Source organism: Portunus trituberculatus, chromosome 29 (assembly GCF_017591435.1).
Source record: "Portunus trituberculatus isolate SZX2019 chromosome 29, ASM1759143v1, whole genome shotgun sequence".
Taxonomy (NCBI): domain Eukaryota; kingdom Metazoa; phylum Arthropoda; class Malacostraca; order Decapoda; family Portunidae; genus Portunus; species Portunus trituberculatus.
The window spans coordinates 8106012-8131011 of record NC_059283.1 but is presented as its reverse complement, the minus strand read 5'-3'; the positions used below and the strand labels follow the sequence as shown (position 1 = coordinate 8131011).

Below are 25000 nucleotides of genomic sequence, written 5' to 3'. Positions count from 1 at the left end.
TTTCTTCATCGATTTTGTATTCAAGCGACGCCCAGCAGAATATTCGTACAGTGGTTAGCATGCATGTGTGTATGGTTATGTCTGCCTGGGATGTTCTCTTGTTTTCATTCGCCTGGGATGTTCTCTTGTTTTCGATTCGCCTGGTGGAGATAGCAGTTAGATTACGGGATGGGGAACTTGCGAAGATCGGAAATAATGAGCTCTGAGCTCGTTCCGTTAACGTCTGGCTGTCTCGTTCATCAAACAAACAGTGATATTGGTTAGCTTTCTTCATCGTTTTTGTATTCAAACGACGCCCAGCAGAATACAGTGGTCATAAGGATGCGTGTGTGACTGTCTGTCTTGAATGTTGTCTTTTTTCACGCGTCGAGCAGTTAAAAAAAAAAAAAAAAGAATTTTGAGAATTTGCTTGGATATTAGTTAGTTTCCTTAATCCTTTTCGTATTCAAGCGACTCCCAGCAGAATACAGTGGTCAGGATGACTGTGGCTGTGTCTGTCTTGGATGTTCTCTTGTTATCATTCGTCTAGGTAGCAGTTAAAAAGAGGAAAATTTTGAGAACTTGCATGGATATTGGATAGTTTCTTTTGTCGTTTTCGTATTCAAGCGACGCCTAACAGGGTACAGTTGTCAGGATGCAAGTGTCTGGCTGTCTGTCTTTGATCTGTTGTTTTCACGCGTTTGTCAGCTAAAAAGAGGAGAAATGTGAGAACTTTCTTGAATATTGGTTAGTTTTCTTCATCGATTTTGTATTCAAGCGACGCTCAGCAGAATACAGTGGTCAGAATGCGTATGTGGCTGTACCTGTCTTTGATGTTTTCACTCGTCGAGCAGCTAAAAAAATAAATTTGAGAACTTGTTTGGATATGAGTTACTTTTCTTCGTATTCAAGCGACGCCAGCAGGATACAGTGGTCAGGACGTAGGTGTATGGCTGCATGTGTCTGTCCTGGGATGTTTTGTTCTTTACACGCGTCAGGCGGTTGAGGAAAGGAAAATTTTGAGAACTTACCTGAATATCACCCTGTTTTCACGCGTTTGGGAGTCATATCAAGGTGAAAAAGAGAAAGATTTCCTTCCTTTCCTTTTGCTTTCACTTGTTAGTGAGTCTGCTAAGAGAGAGAGAGAGAGAGAGAGAGAGAGAGAGAGAGAGAGAGAGAGAGTTGGCTTGTCTTTTTCCTTCTGTATATGCGTGTTTGGGAGTCTGGGTTTGGTCTGGTCTGGTCTGATGTAGTCTAGTTTAGTCTGGTCTGGTCTGGTCTAGTTTAGTCTGGTCTGGTCTGGTCTGGTCTGGTGTAAGAGACAAGAACGAGGCAGCAGGTGTTCGCGGTTTTGCTTCTTACATAAAACTAGAATAGAATAAATTAATCTTCCTTTGTTAATTAATATTCGCGTTATTCCAGTGATTTTAATAGTTTTTGCATCGTTTATTTAAATTCTCCCATTACTGCGCTCTTTTTTTTTCTTTTAATTCATTATAGTAATACATGTTTCTAACATTTGTGATGCTCTTTGTAGAATAAGGTTTCCTCCTTCTACTACTACTACTACTACAACTAATACTACTAATACCACCACCACTACTAATACTAATACCACCACCACCACTACCACCGCTACTACTTTTACCACCACCACCACCACTACTACTACTACTACTACTACTACTACTACTACTACTACTACTACTACTCCACCACTACTACTACTACTACTACTACTACTACTACTACTACTACTACTAAGGCATCACTCTTTCCTCCTCTCTTCTCCAGTACGTGACGGCTTTCGCGGTGAGTGGTCTGGCGTCGAACTGGGAGCGTGTTGGCAAGCCCTTCAACCCACTGCTGGGCGAGACTTACGAGCTACAACGAGACAACTATAGGTGGGCCACTATCTCTCTCTCTCTCTCTCTCTCTCTCTCTCTCTGTGTGTGTGTGTGTGTGTGTGTGTTTTGTCCTTTTCTCTGGCTTCTTTTCTTTATACTTCTTCTCTTGTGTGTGTGTGTGTGTGTGTGTTCGTTCGTCTCCCTTTCTTCTTTGTTCTTCCTTCTCTTGCCTACTCGTCTATCCTTCTCTCCTTACTTTTTATTTTTTCCTCAATCCCACCCCCTCCTCCTCCTCCTCCTCCTCCTTTATGTCCTTCATTCTGTTCCTCCTCCTCTTCTTCCTTCTCCTGTCTGTCCTTCATGTGTTCCTCCTCCTCCAGTCTGTCCATTATGTTCCTCCTCTTCCTCTTCTTGTCTGTCTTTCTGTTCTTCCTCTTCCTCTTTCGTGTTTCCTTCTCTCTCTCTCTCTCTCTCTCTCTCTCTCTCTCTCTCTCTCTCCACAAGTGCCCCACGCAAGGAACATCGAACACGCACCTTTAAGTGGTCCTTCTGTTGCTGGCAGGACTCTCTCTTCCCCCTACTCCTCCCACTCCCACTCCTGCTCCTGCCGGTACCTCCCAGTTTTACCATCCTCCTGTCGATCTTTTCCACCTCTCCTCCTCCCTCTCCTCCGCCACGTCGATTCTTTCCTCCATCTCTCCATATGTTTCTTTCTCTAGTCTTTCCAGTATATTTTGCGGGCTCTCTTGTCCTCTCCCTTCTTCATGATTGGGTGTATGTGAGATCTTTCAATAAAAAAAAGTCTTTCTCGTCAATGTCATGTCTGTTTTTTCTTTATTTTTCCTGTAGCTTTATCAGTGCTCTCACTTGAATTGTCTTTCTTAATACTTCTCTATCCCCGAGGATGTGTGGACAGGTCTTTCAGTGCTATTCTGTTGCTAAAAACATCTAATTCATTGATTTTACTACATACCCTCACTCTTGCAGCCTTATTTAACCTATAATATCCTCTTGACATCTTTTATAAACACAATTACTTCTTCCTTCTTCAAGAATAGCATGTAAGCAAGCTGTGTAGTACTAAAAACATCTTACTCATTGATTTTACTACATACCTTCACTCTTGTAGTCGTATCTAACCTATAATATCCTCCTAGCATCTTTTATAACCACACGAACCTCTTCCTCTCAGAATAGCATGTGAGCAAGTCATGTACTGCTAAAAACATCGTATTCACCCATTTCACATCTAGATATTTTGTTATGTACATACATCAATATAAGCTTAACACCTATTCTAACCTACAGTAACTAACACTTATAGCCTTTATACCTCCTTGTGTGTTAGCAAGACTTATCTCACCCACAGTGCTTAGCTAACACCTTTACTAACTCTTACACCTTTTACCTCGTTCGGAATAATGTGTTAGCAAAATTTATCTCTCCACAATGCCTGCCTTGCACTTTTACTGACCCTTATATCCTCTACTTCTTCAGAGCAAGACTTACCTAACCTACAATGTCTTGCTAACACCTTTACTAACCCTTGCACCTTGCTTCAGAATAGTGTGTGAACAGCTTTTATCTCACCCACAGTGCCTTGCTAACACCTCTACCCTTACACCTACCTACATGTGTGAGCAGCTTTTTATCTAACCCACAATGCTTTGCTAACACCTCCACTACTCTACTAACCTTTACATTTTCTACCTCCTTCAGAATCGTGTGTGAGCAAGTCTTATCTAACCCACAGTGCCTTGCTAACACCTCTATTAACCCTTACAGCCTCCTTTAGAATTGTGTGTTAGCAAGACTTATCTAACCCACAGTACCCTCCTAACACCTATACTAACTCTTTCACCCTCTACCACCTTCAGAATAGTATATGAGCAGCTCTTATTTAACCCACAGTTCTTTGTTAATGTCTCTACTAGCCCTTATGCCTCCTTCAGAATAGTGTGTGAGCAGCTCTTATCTAACCCACAGTGCCTTCCTTACACTTTTATTAACCATTATGCCTTCTATCTTCTTCAGAACAAAACTTATCTAAACCATAGTGCCTTGATGACCTCTTTGCTAACCGTTACTAAACCTCTACCTCCTTCAGAATAGTGTGTGAGTAGCTCTTATCTAACCCACAGTGCCTTCCTTACACTTTTACTAAGTGTTACACCTTATATCTTCTTCAGAGCAAAACTTATATAACCCACAGTGCCCTGCTGACTTTTTACTAACCCTTGCTAACCCTCTACCTCCTTCAGAATAGTGTGTGAGCAGGTCTCCCACCACCCACCAGTGTCCGCCTTCTACGCAGACTCCGAGCACTGGAACTTCCATGGCTCTATCCACCCCAAGTTGAAGTTTTGGGGCAAGAGTGTGGAGATCCAGCCCAAGGGATGCCTCACTGTGGAGTTCCCAAAGTGAGAGAGAGATAGAGAGAGAGGCAGGGCTTGAAAGAGAGATTGAGGGAGGGAGGGGATGATTGACTTTAAAATCAGATCATTATTATGCTGTACAGAGAGAGAGAGAGAGAGAGAGAGAGATTAACTGCTATTTTGACTTCATGTGATAGCAAAGTCATATTCTTCTAAGAGAGAGAGAGAGAGAGAGAGAGAGAGAGAGCATTCCTTCAACATTTTAATTCCATATCCAATCTTCATCCAGGCAAAAAAAAGAAAGGAAAAAAGAATAAAAAGAATGGGTTTTATATTAATGAATCTCAAAAAGAAAAAAGAAAAAGTTGGAATGAGGCAGACTTAAAAGAAAAGGAATAAAAAGAGAGGAGCAAAAAATACTAAAACCTTCATTAGCTATCTGGATTTTAATTGAAGGATTCGAAGTTTGTTAATTAAACCGGAGCAAAAGAAAAAAATAATAATAATAATGATATCCAAATTTATCACCTAATGAATTCCTGCAGTTTTGTCTTTACCTATATTTACTGATTCATTACCTCTACTGCGTGTTCCTTCATGGCCAGCAGGGTGTGGAAGAAAGGTTTTGTGTTGGTAATAATGATGATTGCTTCTCCTGTTTTCTTTTTCATCTCTTCTTCTTTCATTCTTTTCTTTGCTTCTCTTCATGTCTTCTTTCTCATTTATCCTTCTTTCATTTTTTTCTTTGCTTCTTTTGTTTTCTTTCTTTTCATTTCTCCTTTCATTTTTTTCTTTGCTTTTCCTCCTATTTTCTTTTTCACTTCTCCTTCTTTCATTCTTTTCTTGTCTTTCTTTTCCTTATCATTCCTCTCATTTCTTTTACTTTTAATTTGTATTTTTCTTATTTTTCCCTTTCCTTATCTTTTCTTTCAATCATCTTTCCATTTCCCTCTATCATCTTTTCTGTCAATCTCCCTGCCTCTTCAACCATCCTCTCTGCCTTCCTCTGTCATCTTCTCTCTCATTCTCTCTATCTCTCAATCATCTTTTTCCTTCTCTTCATCACCTGCCCTTTTTACCCTCCTCTTTATTCATCTTTCTGTCACTTCCCCTCTCATCTTTCATGTCTCTCTGCTTCCCTCTTTCACTTCTCATCCTCTCTGTCTCTCCTCAATTATCCTTCTGCTTTCCCCTGTCACTTGTTCTTCTCATCCTTCCTGTCTCTTCAACTATATGCTTCCCTCTTTCTCTTGTTCTCTCTCATGATCCCTGTCTCTCCTCAACTATCTTCCTACTTTCTTGTGTCACTTGTCCTTTTCATCCTACCTGTCTCTCTCTCTGCTTCCCTCTATCACTTGCCATTCACTCTCATACTCCCTGTCTCTCCTCAACTTCCTCTAACCTGCCTCCACCATCTGACAGTCATGGGGAGGCATATACTTGGAGCAACGTCAACTGCTGTGTGCATAACATCATCGTGGGCAAGCTGTGGATTGAGCAGTACGGCTCCATGGAGATCACCAACCATGCTACAGGTGGGTGTAGTGATACTTGGTACTTAGTGGTCAGATCCCTGCCTCTAGTAATGTGTTGGGTGTTGGTATTTTCAGAGTGTGTGTGTGTGTGTGTGTGTGTTTTTTTTTTTTTTTTTTTTTTTTTTTTTGGTAAGTTAGATTAAAGAGATGGGGAGAAATTTATATCTAGTAAAGTGTTGGCTTTTAGTCTTTTCTTAGTATTTTTTCTTGTTTTTTATTCAAGTTTGTTAAAGTTAGATATTAAAAAGAGGTGAGAAGGAATTTATCTTTGGTAGGATATTGAGTTATTGGGATTTCTGAATTGTACCTAGTTTTTCTTTTTTTTTTTTTTTTACTCTTTTTTCTTATTTCCAGAGAATGTGTTTTTTCTTGTCTTTTCATTCATTTGATTAAAGTTAGATATATGGAAGAGATGGGGGAAGAATTTATGTCTTACTAAGATATTGAAATATTGGTGTTTCTGGACTGTACCTCTTTTAACTCTTACTCTTCTTTTTTTTTATTTATTTATTTTTTTTTATTACTTGTGTAGGTCACCTGAATGTAATCTGACCTCTCCTCTGCCTCTCCATTAGGTCACCGGTGTGTACTGACCTTCAAGACAGCCGGATGGTTCTCCAAAGACCTACACCGCATTGAAGGCTTCATATTTGACAAAAAGTGAGTGAGGAGACCTAACTTTACTTGCTGTGTCTTCCTCCTTGTGTATTTTGGGAGCAGATCTGGGAGGGACTGTTGAGATTAGCTATAAGAATTAGTCTGTATGTATTCTTTTTGTGTAAGTCTCTCTCCTTTCTCCCATGACTCTCCATGCAGGAAGAAGAAGCAGTCTTTCTTGTACGGGAAGTGGACAGAGTTTCTCCGAGCCACTGACATCACGTCCTATGAAGATTATGTCAAAACCAATGCTCATAAGTTCAGGTGAGAGAGTGAGAGAGAAAGGGAGGGAGGAAAGTGTGTTATGTTTGTGTATCTTTATTTGGTTGATACCTTTTCTTCTTCGGTTTATCTAATGTTTTTTATCGTGTTTCTTACAGTCACACACAAAAACAGGCAAAATTTGAAGTTATTTTTTACTTTAAAGCCAAAATTTTTCACACCACCTGTTAATCACTTACCTGTACAATATTACCTCACCAATTCTTTTCTATCCTCCCTCAATATATATCCTTTAACTTGCTCCTGCTTCACCTATTAACTTACAACCTATCTCTTTATTCCCCTAATTAACTTTTACACACATTCATTCACTTCCACAGTAGTAAGAAGAGTGACAAGAAGTCCGAGGAGGCCCCAGCATCTACCAGCCCAGCCCATGCCCCCCACAAGGTGCTGAGGAAGCTTAACACCATTACCTCAAGCTTCAGAATGACCACAGAGGCTGAGGTACTGCTGGTGTTGTCTCTGGTTAGATTTAGTTAGTAGGAGGAGAATGAGGAGGAAGAATAGTATTAGTTTTGTTAGTTTTCCTGTGGTTCTTAATTTTATTATTCTTTTGTATTTGTTTTACTTCTGTTTATTCTGTTTATTTTGTGATTTCCTCTGCATTGCAATTTTTTACCCTTACATACTTTTCTTTTATTAATGTCTTTTTCATTCCTTATAATAGTTTCTATTCCTCTCATTACCTCAGTGTGTATATCTTTCTTGCTTATCATCTGTCCCTTTTACATTTCTTGACTCTCTCTCTCTCACTCACCTCTCAAACACTGATGGGTGGCTGTTGGTCCTACAGGCAGTGGTGGGACCTGATGGGGAGGATGGGGAAATGCACCCTTCAGATGAACCAGAGGAGGGGGAAGGCAGCTACCCTCGCACTGACTCCACCTACAGCATTGACATCCCCAACTCATCAACGCTGTGGGAGGTTGATCCAAGACCCAACAACTCCTCACAGGTAATTGACACAAGTGCTTCAGAAAATAAGGGAAGCTGCAAGAATTAAGCTTTGCAAGTCTAGTAAGGGAAGCTGTGTAGTTCTAATAAGGGAAGCTGTAAATATTAAACTGAGCAGGTATAAAAAGGGAATTATTTTTTCTGTTAGAGTAACTTACTTCTTCATTGTAATTTTGTATCATCAGAAGCATTATCTTTTCATATTAGTAACCTGACCTCTTCATCATCATAATTTAGCACCATCAGAAGCATTATATTTCTTTTGAAGTAACCTAACCTTTCTCTCTCTCTCCTTCCCCCCACAGTACTACCACTTCACACTGTTTGCCATGTCCCTGAACGAGACGAGTGAAGACCTGCGCCGCACCCTGGCCCCCACTGACTGCAGGTGACACACTCAGACTTACAGTACACAGAGATAGACAACCTGTAGAGGGTTTCAGGGTTCCTCTTGTAAGTGTTTGTGACAGAAACCTTTATGAGTTGATGTTCCCCTTGCTGTGTTGTGTGAGCATGCATGTGTGTCATTGAAGGTTTGGTTGATGTTTAAGAATTATTATGGCAATAAGAAAACATTTCATCACACTTGGATATTTTAATTCTCTTTTTTACTAATAATTTTTATTTCCCTTCATATACACACACAAGCCACTGTTAGGAGACATTTCTGTCCTCGTGATTTACTAATAGGAGTAAGTTCACCTTCGTTTCCACACATGAGTCACTGGGAGGAGCTTAAGTTTAATAAAGATTTAGGGAAGAACACAGCCTCTCTCTCTCTCTTCACTGTGATGAGGAAATGCTGTACATCACTCTGACCTCACTTTGTAGCTTCAAGTCTGACAATGTGTGTGTTGTGCAGGATACGGCCAGACATCCGCCACCTGGAGATTGGTGACATAGACAGTGCAGCCGCTGAGAAGAACAGGTTGGAGGAGAAGCAGCGAGATGCACGAAAGAGCCGGAAAAAGACCAAAATTGAGTGGAAGTCCAGGTGCGTGTGTAGATAATGTTTGTTTTTTGTCTGGTGAGTATCTTATATTTAGCATTTCTGTAGCATTGAACACAACTATTTGTTTATCATCCAGATCTTCTTATAAATTTAAACATCTAATGCAGTTATTATTACAAGTATTATCATTACTCTTCCTTGTCAAATGTTATTTTGCCCTTGTCTGATCTTATCTTTAACATATTCTTATTGCAGCCAGCACTCTTTGTCCATCCTTCTAAAGGGGCCCATAGACATTACGATGACTGGATCTGGTCACCGGAATTGTTAGCAAATCTCAACATGTATGGTGTTATCATACGATCAAGAGTGGGCGGAGTCAGTCGGCCTGAGTAGCCCGCTTCCAACCTGCCAATGCCAGGTTCTTGGCTTCAGTATCCGGTCAGGCAACCGGAAGTCTTAACGTCTATGGGGTGATGATAATGATTTACTTCAGTTTCATGGCAACATCTGGTGTGTGAACAACTACAGATGGCGGCCACGTCCACTGGTAAAGAGTTTTGGAGGGAATTCGAGAACTTCATATCTTCATATGAACGACCTGTGGCAAGAAATTGAAGTGTGGCTAACAACTTCTTGTGAGGTGATATGTGGCTTTCCGCATATAGGTGTCTTTTTTCTCTAGAAAAAGAGAAACTGTAGATAGTAATTCCATATAGGTTTTTTCATCTATATGTAAATAATTAAACCAATCCCCAGGGTCTAGTTTTTAAGAAGACACTTATGAGACAACTGATTTCTTTTCATGAGCCAATCTTTGACCCATTTCCTTTTTTTTTCATTTTGATTTCTATTTCTGCTACAATGCAAGTCACAGTAACTGCTCCAAGAGCTAGGTCTCTAAATCTTTGTCATTGATTGGGACTGAGGAGGCCATGTCTGCACTCCGCACTGGACAGCGTCTCGGCAGAACTGAAGTAAATTGTAACCAAATTGGAATGTGTGTGGGTGACGCTGATATCGGAGTTAGATCGGAACCTCATCTGTTGGTCGTAATGTCTATGGGGCCCATAATGTCTTTATAACTTCACACCTCTGATGAGACTCTTCATTTCTACATAAGATTAATGGAGTTAAGAGTGCAAATCAAACATTTATGAGTGAATGGTATCTTGTCTGGCACACCTTGTATGTGACTGCCAGCCTGGTATAGAATGTGTGGTACTTTGTTTGGCCCACCCTGCATGTGATTTCCAGCCTGGTATACAGACAGTGTGTAGTGCTTTGTCTAGCCCACTCTCTGTGACTGCCACCCAGATATACAGAAAGAAAAACAGCTCATTACTCTTTCTTCTCTACAGGTGGTTTGAGCAGGGGACAAACCCATTCACTCGGCAGGAGGACTGGCTATACAGTGGAGGATACTGGGACCGGAACTTTGAGGAGCTTGATATATTTTGATGGCAAGGCAGTGTACTGTTCACGCTGCCCCTGACCATCCCTGGGTTTGCTGGAAGCTTTGTCAGAACCTCAGGAACATGATGGAGGTAGCTGGTAAGTTGTGACGCAATGGTCTGGTTGTTACCGCCACAGGAAGGGCAGCTAGGATTGCTTTCGCTGTCAGATCTTTGTCATGTCAAGTTGTAAAAGTGCAGGAATGAATTTTTTTGAAAGACAGGAAGTCCTTAAGCTGTCAGGTTGTTGTCTGTGTCAGGATTATTTATGTACATGGAGTTTTGAGGCAGAGGTGAGTGTGTGTGTTAAGATGTGGATGTTAAGTGAAGTGAAGTGAAGTATGTGCAATGTTTGTTGGCCGTGCTAGTTTGGGAGAGGAGGTGAGACAAGCAGTGCTTCTGCTAGTCAGAGATGAAGAGATGAGTGATATTTGTGTCAATGAAAGATAGAGGTGAGTGTAGATGTTAATGAGAGGTGAGGAGATGAGCTAGAAATGAGTGGTGTTCATGTCAACCAAAGATAGAGATAAGTGTACGTACGACCAAGAGATGACAAGATGAATGGTGTTTGTGTTAATCAAGAATAGAGAGATGAGTTATTTGCCAACCAGAGAGATGGAGAGAAGGAACAATTGAATAGTGTATCTTCAAATGCACCAAAACAACACACTTATGAAAACACAGCTCACATAAGAAACAAGAAACAAGCTTTGAGGGAATGAGAGAGTGAGAGGAAGAAGCATGAGTGTTTTGAAGCCCCTATACCAGTCAGGTGAAGCAGTTATAAGTATTTGCAGTCACTCTGAACTGTCTTGTGTCTCTTCCACTTATACAAGGAAGGTTCACATTTTGAATGATTATTATTACTTTTAAGTGATGTTATTGTTATTATTTAAGAGTACAATTGACTATTAAGTTATCTTTAATCATGTATTGTTTTATATTGTTCATGTTGCTTTTAACTCTTGTTTGTTTAGGTGTACATATGGACAGAATGAGAGAGAGAGAGAGAGAGAGAGAGAGAGAGAGAGAGAGATGCTTTTAAATATTTACCCATAACCAAAGATTTTATTGTTACCTAATATTTCTTTATCTCTTGTCCTATATATGTATTCACATTATCTATTTTTCTCTACATTGCTTTTAACTCTTTATGCATTTCATTCCAAATTTTGAGTCAGAAATACTTGTTTTTTATTAAGAACTATCTTTTAAACCTTAGTAAATCAGATTGTTTTGTTTTTAGTGTTTTAACAAAGAATTCACTGTCAAGGGCAAAGAGAGAGAGAGAGAGAGAGAGAGAGAGAGAGAGAGAGAATGTGCTTGAATGTGTGTGTGTGTGTGTGTGTGTGTGTGTGTGTGTGTGTGTGTGTGTGTGTGTGTGTGTGTGTGTGTGTGAGTGAGTTAGTGTGAGTGTGAATTTGTGCATACAATATTCATCCAGACGTATTCCCTTATCCCTACTTCCCTAGTCCACTGCTTCCCTGCTCCTTGCCCCCTAGCTCCCCCCACCATTGTTTAGGCATCACCAGGCCAGTAGCCCCCACACACCACTTGCTTGCTGACTGTTCCCGTGTGTAGCAAGATAGAGACAAAATATATATACTACTCCTAGCTCATGGTTCAATTCATAATCTGAATTTTAGAGTGTTTATTACAGAGGTTCACTTAAAGGTGTGTTTCATTTTACTACATTTTTAAAATTAGAAAATATAGCACAGCATTTTATATCAGTAACTAAAATTAACTTCTTTGAATAGTACCTTCATATATGGCCTACTTATTTCATGTGACATTTCTTTGGTCTGATATGTTTAAATTTTAACAACATGAAAAGAAAAAAAACTACAAATCACATTTTTAAACTCACAGATACACATGATTTTATATTAATGAAAAAAAGTACCCTATGTTTGAATACCAGCATTTCAAATTATAATAGTATTTGATTTTACATCCTTTAGCTTTTGAGGGTTTAATTTGACACCCCTTAGCTATACAGTGTTTGATTTGACATCCCTTAGCTCCACAGTATTTGATTTGACACCCCTTAGCTCTAGAATATAACGGACAGCTCACAGAGAGGTAGGAGAGAGAGGTGAGCTGCCTCCGAGCCCAGCAGCCTTGTAGGAACCCTAAAGAACACCACCAACACCTCTAGTTGCTCAGCCAGTAGGTCTGTGTCTGTCTGTGTGTCTCTCTGAATGTCCATACTGTGTTCTCTGTGCTTGTGATGGACCAATGTTTGCTGTTTGAGGCTTTCGTGTTACACTGGAGATGTTAAAAGTAGATCAGCAGTGTCTATTTTGTGTAGAGTGTGAGAGTGTGTGCTCGAGTTCAGAAGTCATGTGGCTTTTCACATTCATCTCCTCAGTGCTTCATGTTGTCCCTTTTGTCTTTAATTGTCACACCTTCTGGCAGTCTGATGATACCCAGGGATTGTTTCTCAGCTAATGCATGGCTGAGATTCAAGGGAGAGGATGGAGCGCAGTGGAGATAAGTTGGGAGGAACTACATGACTTCTGACTCTGACTGTACATGTATACCTTGTATCTATATGGGACTTGGGCCTTTCCTACCAGGGGGTTCTAGTGTAATGAGAGACTAGGGACATGTATATATTATACTACTCAGAAGTGTATTTTGTCCCACAGATCCAGTAGTAGGTTGTTCTGTGTTAAGGAATCGAGTACCATGTCTAATATTACTTAAATGTTATGCTTATTTATGATATGATATGAGGGGTAGTGAATATTATGTCACTGTTTCATTGGTTATATCGAAAGGTTATATTGTTGCATAGTTTACTGATGATCCTACGATAGAGTTTATTGCTACATGTACTATACTCTCTTGTGTCATTGTGTTAAGGCTTTGGTTGAGAAATTGGCTGAGCTTTCCTGGGTTCTTGGCAAACTGATGGCCAGCGCTCACTGTCTTTGTTCCCGTGGCAATGATGGCTATTGTGAGGCGTGTGGCAAACCTTCAGGCCTTCTATCCATTGTTTGTCTCAGTTCAGGCAAGATAACACTGCAGAGAGGCATGATGGGAATGTCTAAATGCTCACACACTTGGATACTTTAATATTTTCTTTGTTTTCAGGCAAGGTAACACCGTGTAGAGATGTGGGTTGGGTGTAACATATGCTGGTAGTGTCTGTCTATTTAGACATACAGATACTTGAATATTTTTCTTATTTTTCATGCAAGGTATCACTGCAGAGGTGTGTGTGTGTAGGGTGTGACTTTTGACAGGAGTATTCAGCATTGACACTTTGATACTTGAATGATTTTGTTTGCATTCAAATAGAGACATCAGGTGTAATGTTTGCAGGGAGTGATAAGATTATACACTTTGATACCTTTATATTTCTCTCATTTCTTTTGTTTTCATGCAAGGTAACTGTGTGCAAAAAGGGAAGGCAGATGTAACATTTGTCAGGTGTTGAAGAAAGCTTGAAGAGTTAAACAGTACTCTAAAACTTCTCTTGTTTCAAACTTAACATTGTGCAAAGTTGAAGGGTTAGATGATGATGTGAGTAAGAACAGGAGCATTCATTCACCTCCAAAACTCAGATGATACATGAAGTGAAGGTAATTTACTGTAACGTAGAGGTGTGATTTGGTGTGTCTTAAGCTTGCAGAGAGAGAGAGAGAGAGAGAGAGAGAAGGCATATTAACTATCATGGGTAATTTCTGGTGCCTGACATCAAACAAGCCATATATTTTTACTAACACAACAAGACCAAACCAGAGAGAGCGAGATGAGGCAGGTTAACTATCATGGGTAATTACTGGTGCCTGACATCAAACAAGCCATATATTTTTACTAACACAAGAAGACTAAGCCACAATATCTTGTGCAGTGAAGAGTGACAGCCCCAATGTTTCTCTATAGATTTATTTTTGCAAACCTTTTTTTCCTCTTGAGTGGTTTAGTGATGCTGAGAGTGAAGTGGTGTGGAGTGGTGATGTGCTCTGTTTCACCTTGTTTGTCATTAATTTTGCCATGTAAGGATACAGAAATATAGTAAGACTGTCACCTATTGCTCTATTTATCTATATACCAAGCTGGCAATCAAACATGGTTGTCAAGATAAGAAAAACTTAATATTCTTTATAAAAGTATAGGGAAGCTGTAACAAGCCACCAGGTCCAGTTGACATATGTTAGTCCCTGAATCAAACATGCCTACCTATTTCCACCTATCACCTTCATCCATAAATCTGCCTAATACATATTTGCTTGCCTATTTTAAATGTGCGATAGACTTATGCATATGTACATGTATAACACATCACCTATTCATTTGTATACCCACACAGGGCAGCCAAGACAAGGTACCACACACACACACACACACACACACACACACACACACACACACACACACACACACACACACACACACACACACACATACACACAATGTCTGATCCTAAGAGAAGAACATGACACCCGAAGCACAAGATCGCATAGTAAAAAGCTGAGAAAGGGAAGATGTCTGAGAGATATTAAAAAATATAGTTTCCCGCAGAGATGTATTGAGATGTGGAACAGTTTAGATGAAGAAGTAGTGTCTGCAACGAGTGTGCACACTTTTAAAGTAAGATTGGATAAGTGTAGATATGGAGACGGGGCCACACGAGCATAAAGCCCAGGCCCTGTAAAACTACAACTAGGTAAATACACACACACACACACACACACCCGGTAGCTCAGTGGTTAGAGCGCTGGCTTCACAAGCCAGAGGACCAGGGTTCGATTCCCTGGCTGGGTGGAGATATTTGGGTGTGTCTCCTTTCACGTGTAGCCCCTGTTCACCTAGCAGTGAGTAGGTACGGGATGTAAATCGAGGAGTTGTGACCTTGTTGTCCCGGTGTGTGGTGTGTGCCTGGTCTCAGGCCTATCCGAAGATCGGAAATAATGAGCTCTGAGCTCGTTCCGTAGGGTAACGTCTGGCTGTCTTGTCAGAGACTGCAGCAGATCAAACAGTGAAACACACACACACACACACACACACACACACACACACACTCAGTCCTTTCAGCCTCTGGTGGAAAGGGACACAATAAGCTTAAATCTCTATGAAGAACGAGTATGAAGTCATTTCTCAGGATAATGTAAAGAAGAATATATTACAAAAAACCAGCAATAATGATTTGTAATACCCATGCACCTGCTGCCAAACTGAGATTAATGTTATTAAGATTATATTGTATACATTCATGCCTCACTTTGTCATCTGTCAATCTATTGTAAGTAAATTTATTTGTTATTTGAAAGAACTATGTATTTCTCTTGCTCAATATGGTAATGGATGAAATAATTCAATAATGTCTAAATTTCATGATTGATTTATATACCAAGTTAATATTTTCTTTTGTGGTAATCTGTTTAATGGCTCAAATTTATTATGCTATGGTAATGTCTATCTATACATCAGGAGCAAACACTTCAAAATCTTACCTTGACAAATTCAACAGGCTTCAGTGAAATGTATCAAGTTTTCAAGAGTGTTTTTATGACTGCAGTAGTCGATGTCATGGTAATGTCTATCTTAATATGTACTCAAGAATCACAAGCACTTTAGAATCTCACCTCAAACACTTCAACAGGCTCCAGTGCAATGCATCATGGTTCTTAAGAATATTTTCATGATTCCAATAGTAGTTTAACAAATATTTTACATTGTTAGCAGGGAAAAACACTCCTGAGAACCTGACTAATGATGTTTGAGGCCTTTGAAAACAGTCCTGGTAAGAGTGTGCAGTATTTGACATAGGAATACTGGCCTGGTGTATAGATATTTGTAATATTGACTAATATTGCTCAGAATAATCAGGCATATAAGACGAGTATGAATTTACCATTTCCTACACAGCACTGAAGCATCTGTACCCATGTCAAGTGTCAGTGTATTCTGTCATGCTACATTTCCCAAGTCACTGCTTCCTGAGCCACACAAGGAGCCCGTCTCAACCTCCTCACTGTTATGCTCATCCTTTCTTGATATTGGAGACTAAGGCAAGAAGAAAAGAGGTTATTGATGTCTCATATTGCAGAACTATTTAAAAGACTATAACTTAAGAATATATCTTGGAAAGTTGTACTAAGTGATTATGAGGTAAGCTGGAATGAGTTACTCATTGGTGAAACAATAATAATAATAAACAAACTAATTAAAAAAAAAAGTCATGTGAGTAATTTTATGAGACTTCATTTAAGGGCTTGATCTGAACTACCTTACTCTCATTCCAAAGAAAAAAAAAAAAAACACATGAATTTTTTGGAGCATAAGAAAATTAGGGAAGCTGCAGGGAGCCCCCAAGCCCACACGTGACAGTCCTTATGCGAAACATGCTTACCCACTTCTACCTGTCATTCTCATCCACAGATTTGTCTTATCTTTCAAAGCTTCCTAATGACTCAGCACTAATCACTAACAGCCTGGTTACTGAATCTATTATGTTCACTTGCCACTCTGAGAACCAATCCCTTCCTATTGGTTAACTAGATCAAAGTTTTTCTAGTGAGTGTGGCTACCTTGAGTCTGGAGTGGATGTCCTCCTCTACCACTGGCCTGCACCACATCAGTGAAACACATCAAGTCTTGTGAAAATAATAAGTAAGATACAAGATCACCATAATAATAATAATAATAATAATAATAATAATAATAATAATGTACCACTATTCTCTTATATTTATAAAATAGAAGGTATAAACTATATTATGAACATATTCACTTTATATTTTATAACAATTCAGTCTCACTACTGTATTATAGCAATGGATATACTTACATACATAAGTACACATACCAGTGAGTGTGTGTATGATGTGGCTTCTTGTGTTCAGACTTATACAGGACAATACATAGTTAAGCAATACCACTTACTGGTTCTGGCTTGAGATACTTTTAGTTTAGAAGCCTGAAACATTATCAAACTAGATTGATTTTTTCCTTCATCAACTAGTACCAGGTATTATATGGATGAAATTACTAAAAGCAGCACTTGAGTTATGATCTTTTAACTCTTAAATTGCCTGGTTTTCTATGTGACATTTTAAGTACCAGATTAATGCAGAAATAATGTGATGATGATTTTTTTCTTTCCGAATGCAGAAATAATACTGATTCAGGTTATTTTGTGAAGTTACAGTACCAATTGTGAATCAAAACTGGATTGCCAGCAGGGAACTGTTTGCAAGGTACATATAGCAGGTTACTGTGTACTCATATTAACTTGGCAAATTGTTTTTCTTGAACCCTCTCAAAACTTGTCTCTTCTAATACCACATATAGGAGGTAAATATCATTGTTTACCTCTAATTTCAGATAAAACTTTTAGCTTTTTTTTTGCTCCATTTTGCCTCTACAGGCCAGTGCTTTTCTTAAATCAAACAATTCTTAAGATAGATTGTCCTATGGTGAATATCTTTTGTAAGCCAGTGTTCATAAAGTGCAGACTACGATAACAATAATCCCTGCTCCTTTCCCCACGTCCCCTGAGTGAAATATAAGAATGGAGAAGATGAAAATTAAAGGTGCATGAGATTTAATGTCTGATCTTAGAACCTTGCATCATAATCTTCCTCTTCCTTCCTCCACATTCCTTGAGAGAAATATAGGATGGAGAAAAAGAAGATAGCTGAAGTTAAATAAAGGTAGCTGTTGCACTGTGGTCTGAATCTTCCTAGTAACTTTTTTCACTACCATCTTGTATAGGAATCAGCTGCTATCTTGTGGAACCCCATCATAATGTTCCTCCCTCTTAGGTACAAGGAAGTGTTTGCCAAGTTAATATGAACACTCTTTATCCAAGAAATTTGCCTTATACTCAAACATATCATTGTCTTGCTGTAGATAGGAGCACACGTCCTTCACATACTTTGCTGCCAAGAGTCAGGGCTGGATGGATGTGTGTGTGTGATGAAGGGAATTGATTTCATTCTCCTCAGTGTTGCTGTGGAAAGAGAATCTGTGTTACAAGAGATAATGACAAGGATGAATATTGGACTGAAGACGGAAAACATTTAGTGCTCATGGTTGTTGGATTGATTAGAAACTGTTACAAGAATTAAATCATAAATTGTCTGTGATAGAGAGGAATAAGAGACACAAGAGCTTGATTTTTGCATTCACTGAAATGAGAAAGATAATTTTGCAACAGAAGAATGTGACAGAAAATAATGAGTTTAATTTTTTCGTTACGAGAGAATATTGTGTGCCTGTGATAGAGATGAAGAGGAGAGAGTAAAGTTTGACTCTTGTATCTGTTGGACTGAGAAAGTTATTTATTTAATAAAAAAAAAAAGGGATGAAGGAAGTAAAGGGTTTAATCTTATAGGTTCATTTAAGTTTTGTGATACAGAAACAGAGCAGAGAGTTTTATATGTAACTCGTTGGTGGTAAAGTCATCATTGGAAGTTAGTAAGACAGTGAAAATTAAGTTTAGATCTTTATGTAGTGAATAACAAAGGAAAAGCTACCTACTAATTCAGTTTTACAAAAAGAATATCGTATTCCATTACTTTCTACGCATTTATTCATTTATTATTATTTTTTCATACATCAGTTCATATTTTCGCGTAACTTCATGTCACGCCGAGCTTGATAAACCAATAACTCATTAATAGAAGCTGGAAGGCGCAGTAGTAGTGAGCACAGTCACCAGCCGTCACCAGTTTGTATACGTGCGTAGGTCACCACGCTGCCCTCACCAGCTGAAGACTAAACCCTCACCAAACCATCAACCTCAAGCCAACCCATCATTATAGGCTCAACAATGGTCGGTACTCTGAAACGCTTCCCTTGCTGTCACCACGACTTATTTTCAAAGGCCGCAGAGATGATTAGCCGGGTTCCAAAGACTGTTTCTTCTTTGAATAATGTAGAAATCTTGTTATTATGTTTCTAAAACAACAAAAACACCCTTAAGAACCCGTGTATCTTTAACTGAAGCCTTTGGAAAGTATCAGAGGTGCGGGCCGAAGTGTTTCAGAATATGGACCGTTAATGTCACGTCCTCACAGCTGCTCATATATGTGGCGCTCATGATAATCTCGCACTGCATCCCCGTAGTCATCAGTAACCATAGTCATCAGTGTGAACTCTCCCTTATGTTAAGTATTTTACGTTCCTGGACTTCACAGCAAGACCAGTCGACACCGCCCACCGCTCCCACTCTAACTATAGAACACATTTGTCTATACGGTCGCTGGGAATACTTAACTATACACTCGTCCTCCATACATACACACACATACAGGGGCCAAAACATCTCCCCAATCACTTACCATTTCCATACTACAAGAAATACATCCAGTAGGCTCCCAAATTATCTTCTTCAAGCAAGCATTCATATCTTCTTCGGCCACATAAACTCTGCTCACTTGCACTGTATTCCTAAACGTTACGGCGTCTTATCTTGTACTTCAAACAGGTTGTAGTGGAAGTTACTAGGATTTTCAAGGGTGTTTTCGTAATTCCAATGATCATTTTTTAATGATTTTGTATTGTTAGCATATTGTTATAAAAAGTTGAGGTTTTCAACTGTATTTTTGTGATTAGTTTCTCGCCAACGAAAAATCAACATTAACAGACTGTAATGGACGTTACTGCAGTTTTCAAAGGTTTCTCGTGATAGTTTGACAATAATCTTACATCATAATAGGGAAAAACACTCATGGGAACTAGGCTAATCATCTTGGCGGCCTTTGAAAATGCGTATGAGACTTCGTAACGTTTCGAGTTGAGTTTCAGAGTTGCTTCCTTGACACACCCACACTTGACCTGACCAAACCTGAGCCAGCTGACGCATTCCTAGTTCACCTCCAGAATGCCTTCACACCATCCAGGGCACCACGCCCCTTACAAACTATTCAGGCCATTCCAGATCGAGATGTGTGTATACTTGCATGCGTGTTCGAACCGCCGACATACATACAAATATACATATATGCCGATGTTATTCAATGTAGAGGATAATTATACCATCTTTCTGTCTATTTTCTTTTATTAACCTCAAAGAATCGATAATAGTAATGAGTGCATGGCTTGACAAGAACCGATTGAAGGAGCTGTATGCGTATGTACTGTACGCATATGGGTGACAAAGTCAGATTATTTATGGTTGAGGTAACTGCAAAACTGTGCTTAACAGTAATGACTAGCTTGTCCTGAAACTCGCACACAAGGAGGAGAGAGAGAGAGAGAGAGAGAGAGAGAGAGTACAGATGGCATGACTCAAAATCGCTGCTTCTAGTGACTGGTTGGTAAGTACAAAGCGTCCTTTAATAAGTCAGTCAGGCAATCATTCTGTATGTTCGTTAATCAGATACTTATTTGTTAAAGTAACAGAAGAAGAAAATACAGATGTCTGATTAAAATCTGAAATTAAGCACCATTCTTTCACGTACAACATAATTCGCGAGTGTCTTTTCTTCAGTCTCATGATCATGCTAAAAAAAAACAAGAGTGAAGTGTATGATAGTACAAAAGGACCTTAAATTAATCCTCGGTTCCTACACACTTCTGTATCCAAACTATACCTGTATTGCTGCTGAGAGAGAGAGAGAGAGAGAGAGAGAGAGAGAGAGAGAGAGAGAGATCCTACTCTTGCTATTTAATCATTCCATTGGTAGATTGAAAATTAAGTCGATAAACTTAGGGATCAATAAAGATTCGTAGCTCTAGAGCACTTTGATATTTAATTGTTATACTACCCTTCTCTGTATAAACGATCTGTAATATCTATCAACTGTTAATGGCTATAACAAAATTAGCAGTTACTAGAGAGAGAGAGAGAGAGAGAGAGAGAGAGAGAGAGAGAGAGAGAGAAAGGAACGAAGAGATATTCGAGCTATTAGCATATCAAAGCACATCAAACAAGTGGATCCGAACTAGTAGACAGGTGATGACTAGATTGTGAAAGTGGACAGTGAATGAGATAAAACTTTATAAAGCAGCGCGTCTCTTTATATAGTTGCCTAATTACTCGTAAACTTAAGCCAGGCATAGACTTTTAGATAAGTAGTTCGTTTGTATCTATATACGCAGAAGAGGTCTTCAATAGTCTGGGATCAAAATTCGCTCTTTTTCTCCCAGACAGATCGGTTCCGTTTTCTCTCGCCAGCAGACACCAATCGTTCTCTCAGGAATGCGTACCAGATTGTGTTATTTATTTTAAATATATGGCCCAGAAACTCCCCACAAAGGTATTGGCATAACTTTATGAGATAAATTTGGACATATCATATGTAATTTGTTACATTATCGAATGAACTAAGGTGTGTCACCATGACCTACTTTGATTGTCGTACGCATTCTATCTGGCGAAAACTGTTAGTTCTGCGATATTTAATCACTTGTTATAAATTACAGAAGGTATAACAAGTTCTTAGTACATATTTATTATATTAAAAACTTTATATTAGTTAGTTCTCTTGTAATAGTAGTATTAAATAAAAGATTCCGAATTAATATTAAGAAAGACTGTCACATGACGGCCAAGTTGGGAGGTTGTATATGTGTGAAAGTGAAGTGTACAGGGTGGCCCAGAGACCTAGTTTTTACTTTCCACCTGGCCAGGAGCTTGAGTGTGACAGGCAGGACACGGGAGGGCCTTGGGAGGTGCGCGGGACGCTGTGGGACAGACAGAATAAGGCGTCATGTCGGTGGCGATGAGAACAGACTCTCGCCTGCCCGTCACCTCCATGGTGGACGGGGAGGGGGTTGACTGCTCCTCGTTGGCCCTCCCGCCCCCGCCCGTGCACGCCCACCCGCCCACCAATGGCATAGGCATGGAGGCCGAAGTGATAGAGAGAGTCTCCCCCAGCCAGGTGACTCCGGTATCCTCCGACACTCTCTCCTCTTCACCTGACACTCAGCCAGGTAAAGACCCAGGTAACAACCCACGCCCGTGCCCACCCCAGGCCGCCCACAGGTGCACGGGCGCGGCGCACCTAGGGCTGGCAGGGTGCGAGCCGTGGCCAATCAGTTTACCATGAAATAAATAATATTTTGTCAATGAAACTCAATTTTAGGGAAGCATTTAGGATCCTTTACTGTGGACACAGGGTTGCTCACGGTAGGCCCAGCCTGGGAGGGGCGTGACTAGGCCTACTGGTGGGCTCATTAGGGGCAGTGGGTGCCATGGGGTGACCCCCGTGGCACCTGTTGGGACGCGGCGAGCACATGGTTCCAGGGGAGGTGTGGGCCAGACGTCAGCCCGGGTGGGTGGCGCGACTCGTCTCGCTTCAGTTTTATTTTGGTATGTCGACTACTGTGTCTCGATCCAAGGCGGCGACTGTAGGGCGACCAATGCATGTCTGGGCGTCTATGAGGCCTAGGGGTGTGTGTACATGTATGTGTATAGAGTTGGTCATTGTGACAGACACACCACACCGCTGCCCCTCATGATGCCTCTCGCCTCATGCTCTCCGTAATGAAGCGGCAGCTGAGACGCAGATTGGAAAAATTAGCTCTCCTGCACACTCTGTCGTTTTATCTATGGTCCAGGAAGCGTATGGACGTGTTGCTGGGGAGAGTAGGACGTTTTTTGTGTTTGTATGAACTAAATGTGCCTGGCATCGCATTGCAAGGAGGGCTGCGGGTTGCATGTAGCCGGCGTGCAAGCGTTGAGATGAAGCCTCTTCGGTATGGGCGAGTGGCGGCAGGGAGCCAGGCGCGCCAGCTTGCTCAAATAACACCCTTTTAATCCCTCATCTCAGCCTGCCACCGATACCCGTTTGTCCATTGATATTTAGGGGACAGAATAATCTAGTTTCCTATCCAGAAAATCATGTTAATCAGTAAAACACGCATGTCTAAAACGTGACCAACGACTGGGCTGCATGTTGCCACGTTTCACCGACCCACTGACTCAGTACACTTGACCCACTTCCCGTGTACGATGGCAACGTCGCCTGGCGCACGACTGCCACAAGTCGCTGGAATATCAATACACTCACTACACCAACAGGAAACTTTTACCTGTTCACCGAGCCGAGGACACCGAGCCCCGGGAAATAGAATCCTGCGTGGGAGAGAAATCATGAACCTTGAGCGAGAGAGGGAAGAAGAGAGGCTGAGTGCGGCATACAGAGAAAGGGCGAGTGCCGTCATGCAAGAGGCGGTGCACAGTCGCTCAGTTTAGGCAGACAAGACGCATCATTCTGGCAAGCTCCCCTGAACCCTGGGGCGACTGAATACAGCTCTCCTTGCAATGTACTGCAGTGTAGGAGTATTAGAATCCTTATTTATACGAGAAGAATGATTGAATTCCAGTTTTAAGGGTGTAGGATGCGTGTAACTAGGGGAAGGAGGTGAGGACGTGCATGGCAGGAGGACTGCAGTCAGGACCCGTTACTGAGTGTTGTTCCATCCGTTACTCGGCCAGAAAACTTGATAAGCCAGAAATCTTGTTCCCTTCAGAGTCAGGCGGGACACAGACAGTCGCGCGTTGCCTCGTCTTGTACGTAAAAGCCGCTCGGGGGAATAAGAGAAAAAGTATATAGTCTTCACGTAAAAGATGACTCAGATTTTTTTTTTTTTTTTTCTTTCTATCACTGGAGAAAAATAAAAAAAGGAATGAATTGGTTCGAGTAAAGAGTTTCAAGTTTCTAGTATTGCATGGAAACCAGTTATTTATTTTTTTTTTCAACTGTTACTCTTACATTTATTTAACGACAGTAACGACTATTCTCTTATACGTTACCATGTATTCTTAAGCCCTTATGGCGTGGGTAGGACAACATGGGAAGTATGAGATGACTGTGTGAGCTAAATTAGGATTGCAAAGAACTACTTCCTAAATTTATTGTTCTTATAGTTATTTGGTGATGCAGGGAATGATTGTAAGTTCGAAGGAAGATAAACCAGAATAGATAGTTTTTGGTGAGGAGTGGGCTAAGGTAGATTAGGTTGGATAGGATGCCTCACTCCAGCCTAACCTAATCTACTCTGATCTCTAACTTATATCTTGCCTCATCATATCCTAACGTATCCTATCCTGACACAACCAAATTATTCCAACTCCCAAATTGACCCCATTTATATTATCCATCTTTCTTAATCCTATCTTATCCTAACTTAATCTGTGCTACTATATCTTCACCTAACCTAACTGAACTCCATTCCAAAATAGACAGTCATTTCTTCCTACCTTTTGCGGTTTTATCAGCCGTAATGGGATAAGATAGGAATGAATCGATATCTTAGCTGAATGAGGGAATGGCGGGATGACTGACTGTCTGGCTTGCTGGAATAGAAAAGTGTGATTACTGATTTAGAATGGCAAGACGCAGCAATATTGTGGTCTTACTATCGGGAATAGACAGAAAGATGTAGAGTAACTTGTGTTAAATATTTACAGCGCGTCTGCAATTGAAAGGTGCTAAGTTTGATAGATTCTTTCTTTCTTTATTTTTATTTAGGCTTAGCAAATTGTATGAGTTAAAATTGAAGGAAAATGTATTAGTAGGAACAGAAGAGCTTAATTGAGATTCTTGTCTTAAATTGAACAGTTCATAGTTTTTAGTCTTAAAATACGAGAGCACTTGAAATTAATGGAAGAATATTTAAACGTGTAACAGTAGACAAAAAAGTTTAGACAAGAATTAATAGAAGAACTAAGAAAAAAAAGATAAGACGAGAAAAAAAAAATTGAAGAGAAAAGATATAAGGAGAAAAAAAAATAACTGGAACTAAAACTAGAAACAAAAGGTTAGATTAAACACGGACTTCTGAACGAGACAAAGCTTGGGTGGTCTGAGATGGTTCGAGGTGGTCTGGACAGAGGCTTCAGACCCACCGCTTCGAAACCCTGACGAATTATTAGACGGCCTCAGGGTTTTTTGAGTCTTGCAGCTGCCTTATTTGAATACCATTAGTGTGTGTGTGTGTGTGTGTGTGTGTGTGTGTCAGAAACGTATTTTGAATCTTATTAGAGGGTATA

General features: G+C 40.2%; 2 protein-coding genes across 2 annotated transcripts in view; both read left to right on the top strand.

The window, feature by feature from the left end:
* The window catches only part of LOC123510515 (oxysterol-binding protein-related protein 1-like), a 57756-nt gene extending 43673 nt beyond the window's left edge, over positions 1-14083 (top strand). Inside the window, 10 exon segments of the mRNA XM_045265750.1 lie at positions 1774-1883; positions 4088-4246; positions 5624-5736; positions 6312-6396; positions 6553-6657; positions 6996-7122; positions 7472-7633; positions 7938-8020; positions 8495-8626; positions 9946-14083. Of these exon segments, the coding sequence (XP_045121685.1) occupies positions 1774-1883; positions 4088-4246; positions 5624-5736; positions 6312-6396; positions 6553-6657; positions 6996-7122; positions 7472-7633; positions 7938-8020; positions 8495-8626; positions 9946-10045 (1176 nt within the window). The 3' untranslated portion in view covers positions 10046-14083.
* A 7458-nt stretch (positions 14084-21541) lies between these two features.
* LOC123510473 (nuclear hormone receptor FTZ-F1-like) overlaps positions 21542-25000 on the top strand; it is a 72905-nt gene continuing 69446 nt past the window's right edge. Inside the window, exon 1 of the mRNA XM_045265680.1 lies at positions 21542-21936. Within this exon, the coding sequence (XP_045121615.1) occupies positions 21714-21936 (223 nt within the window). The 5' untranslated portion in view covers positions 21542-21713. The remainder of the gene's footprint in view (positions 21937-25000) is intronic.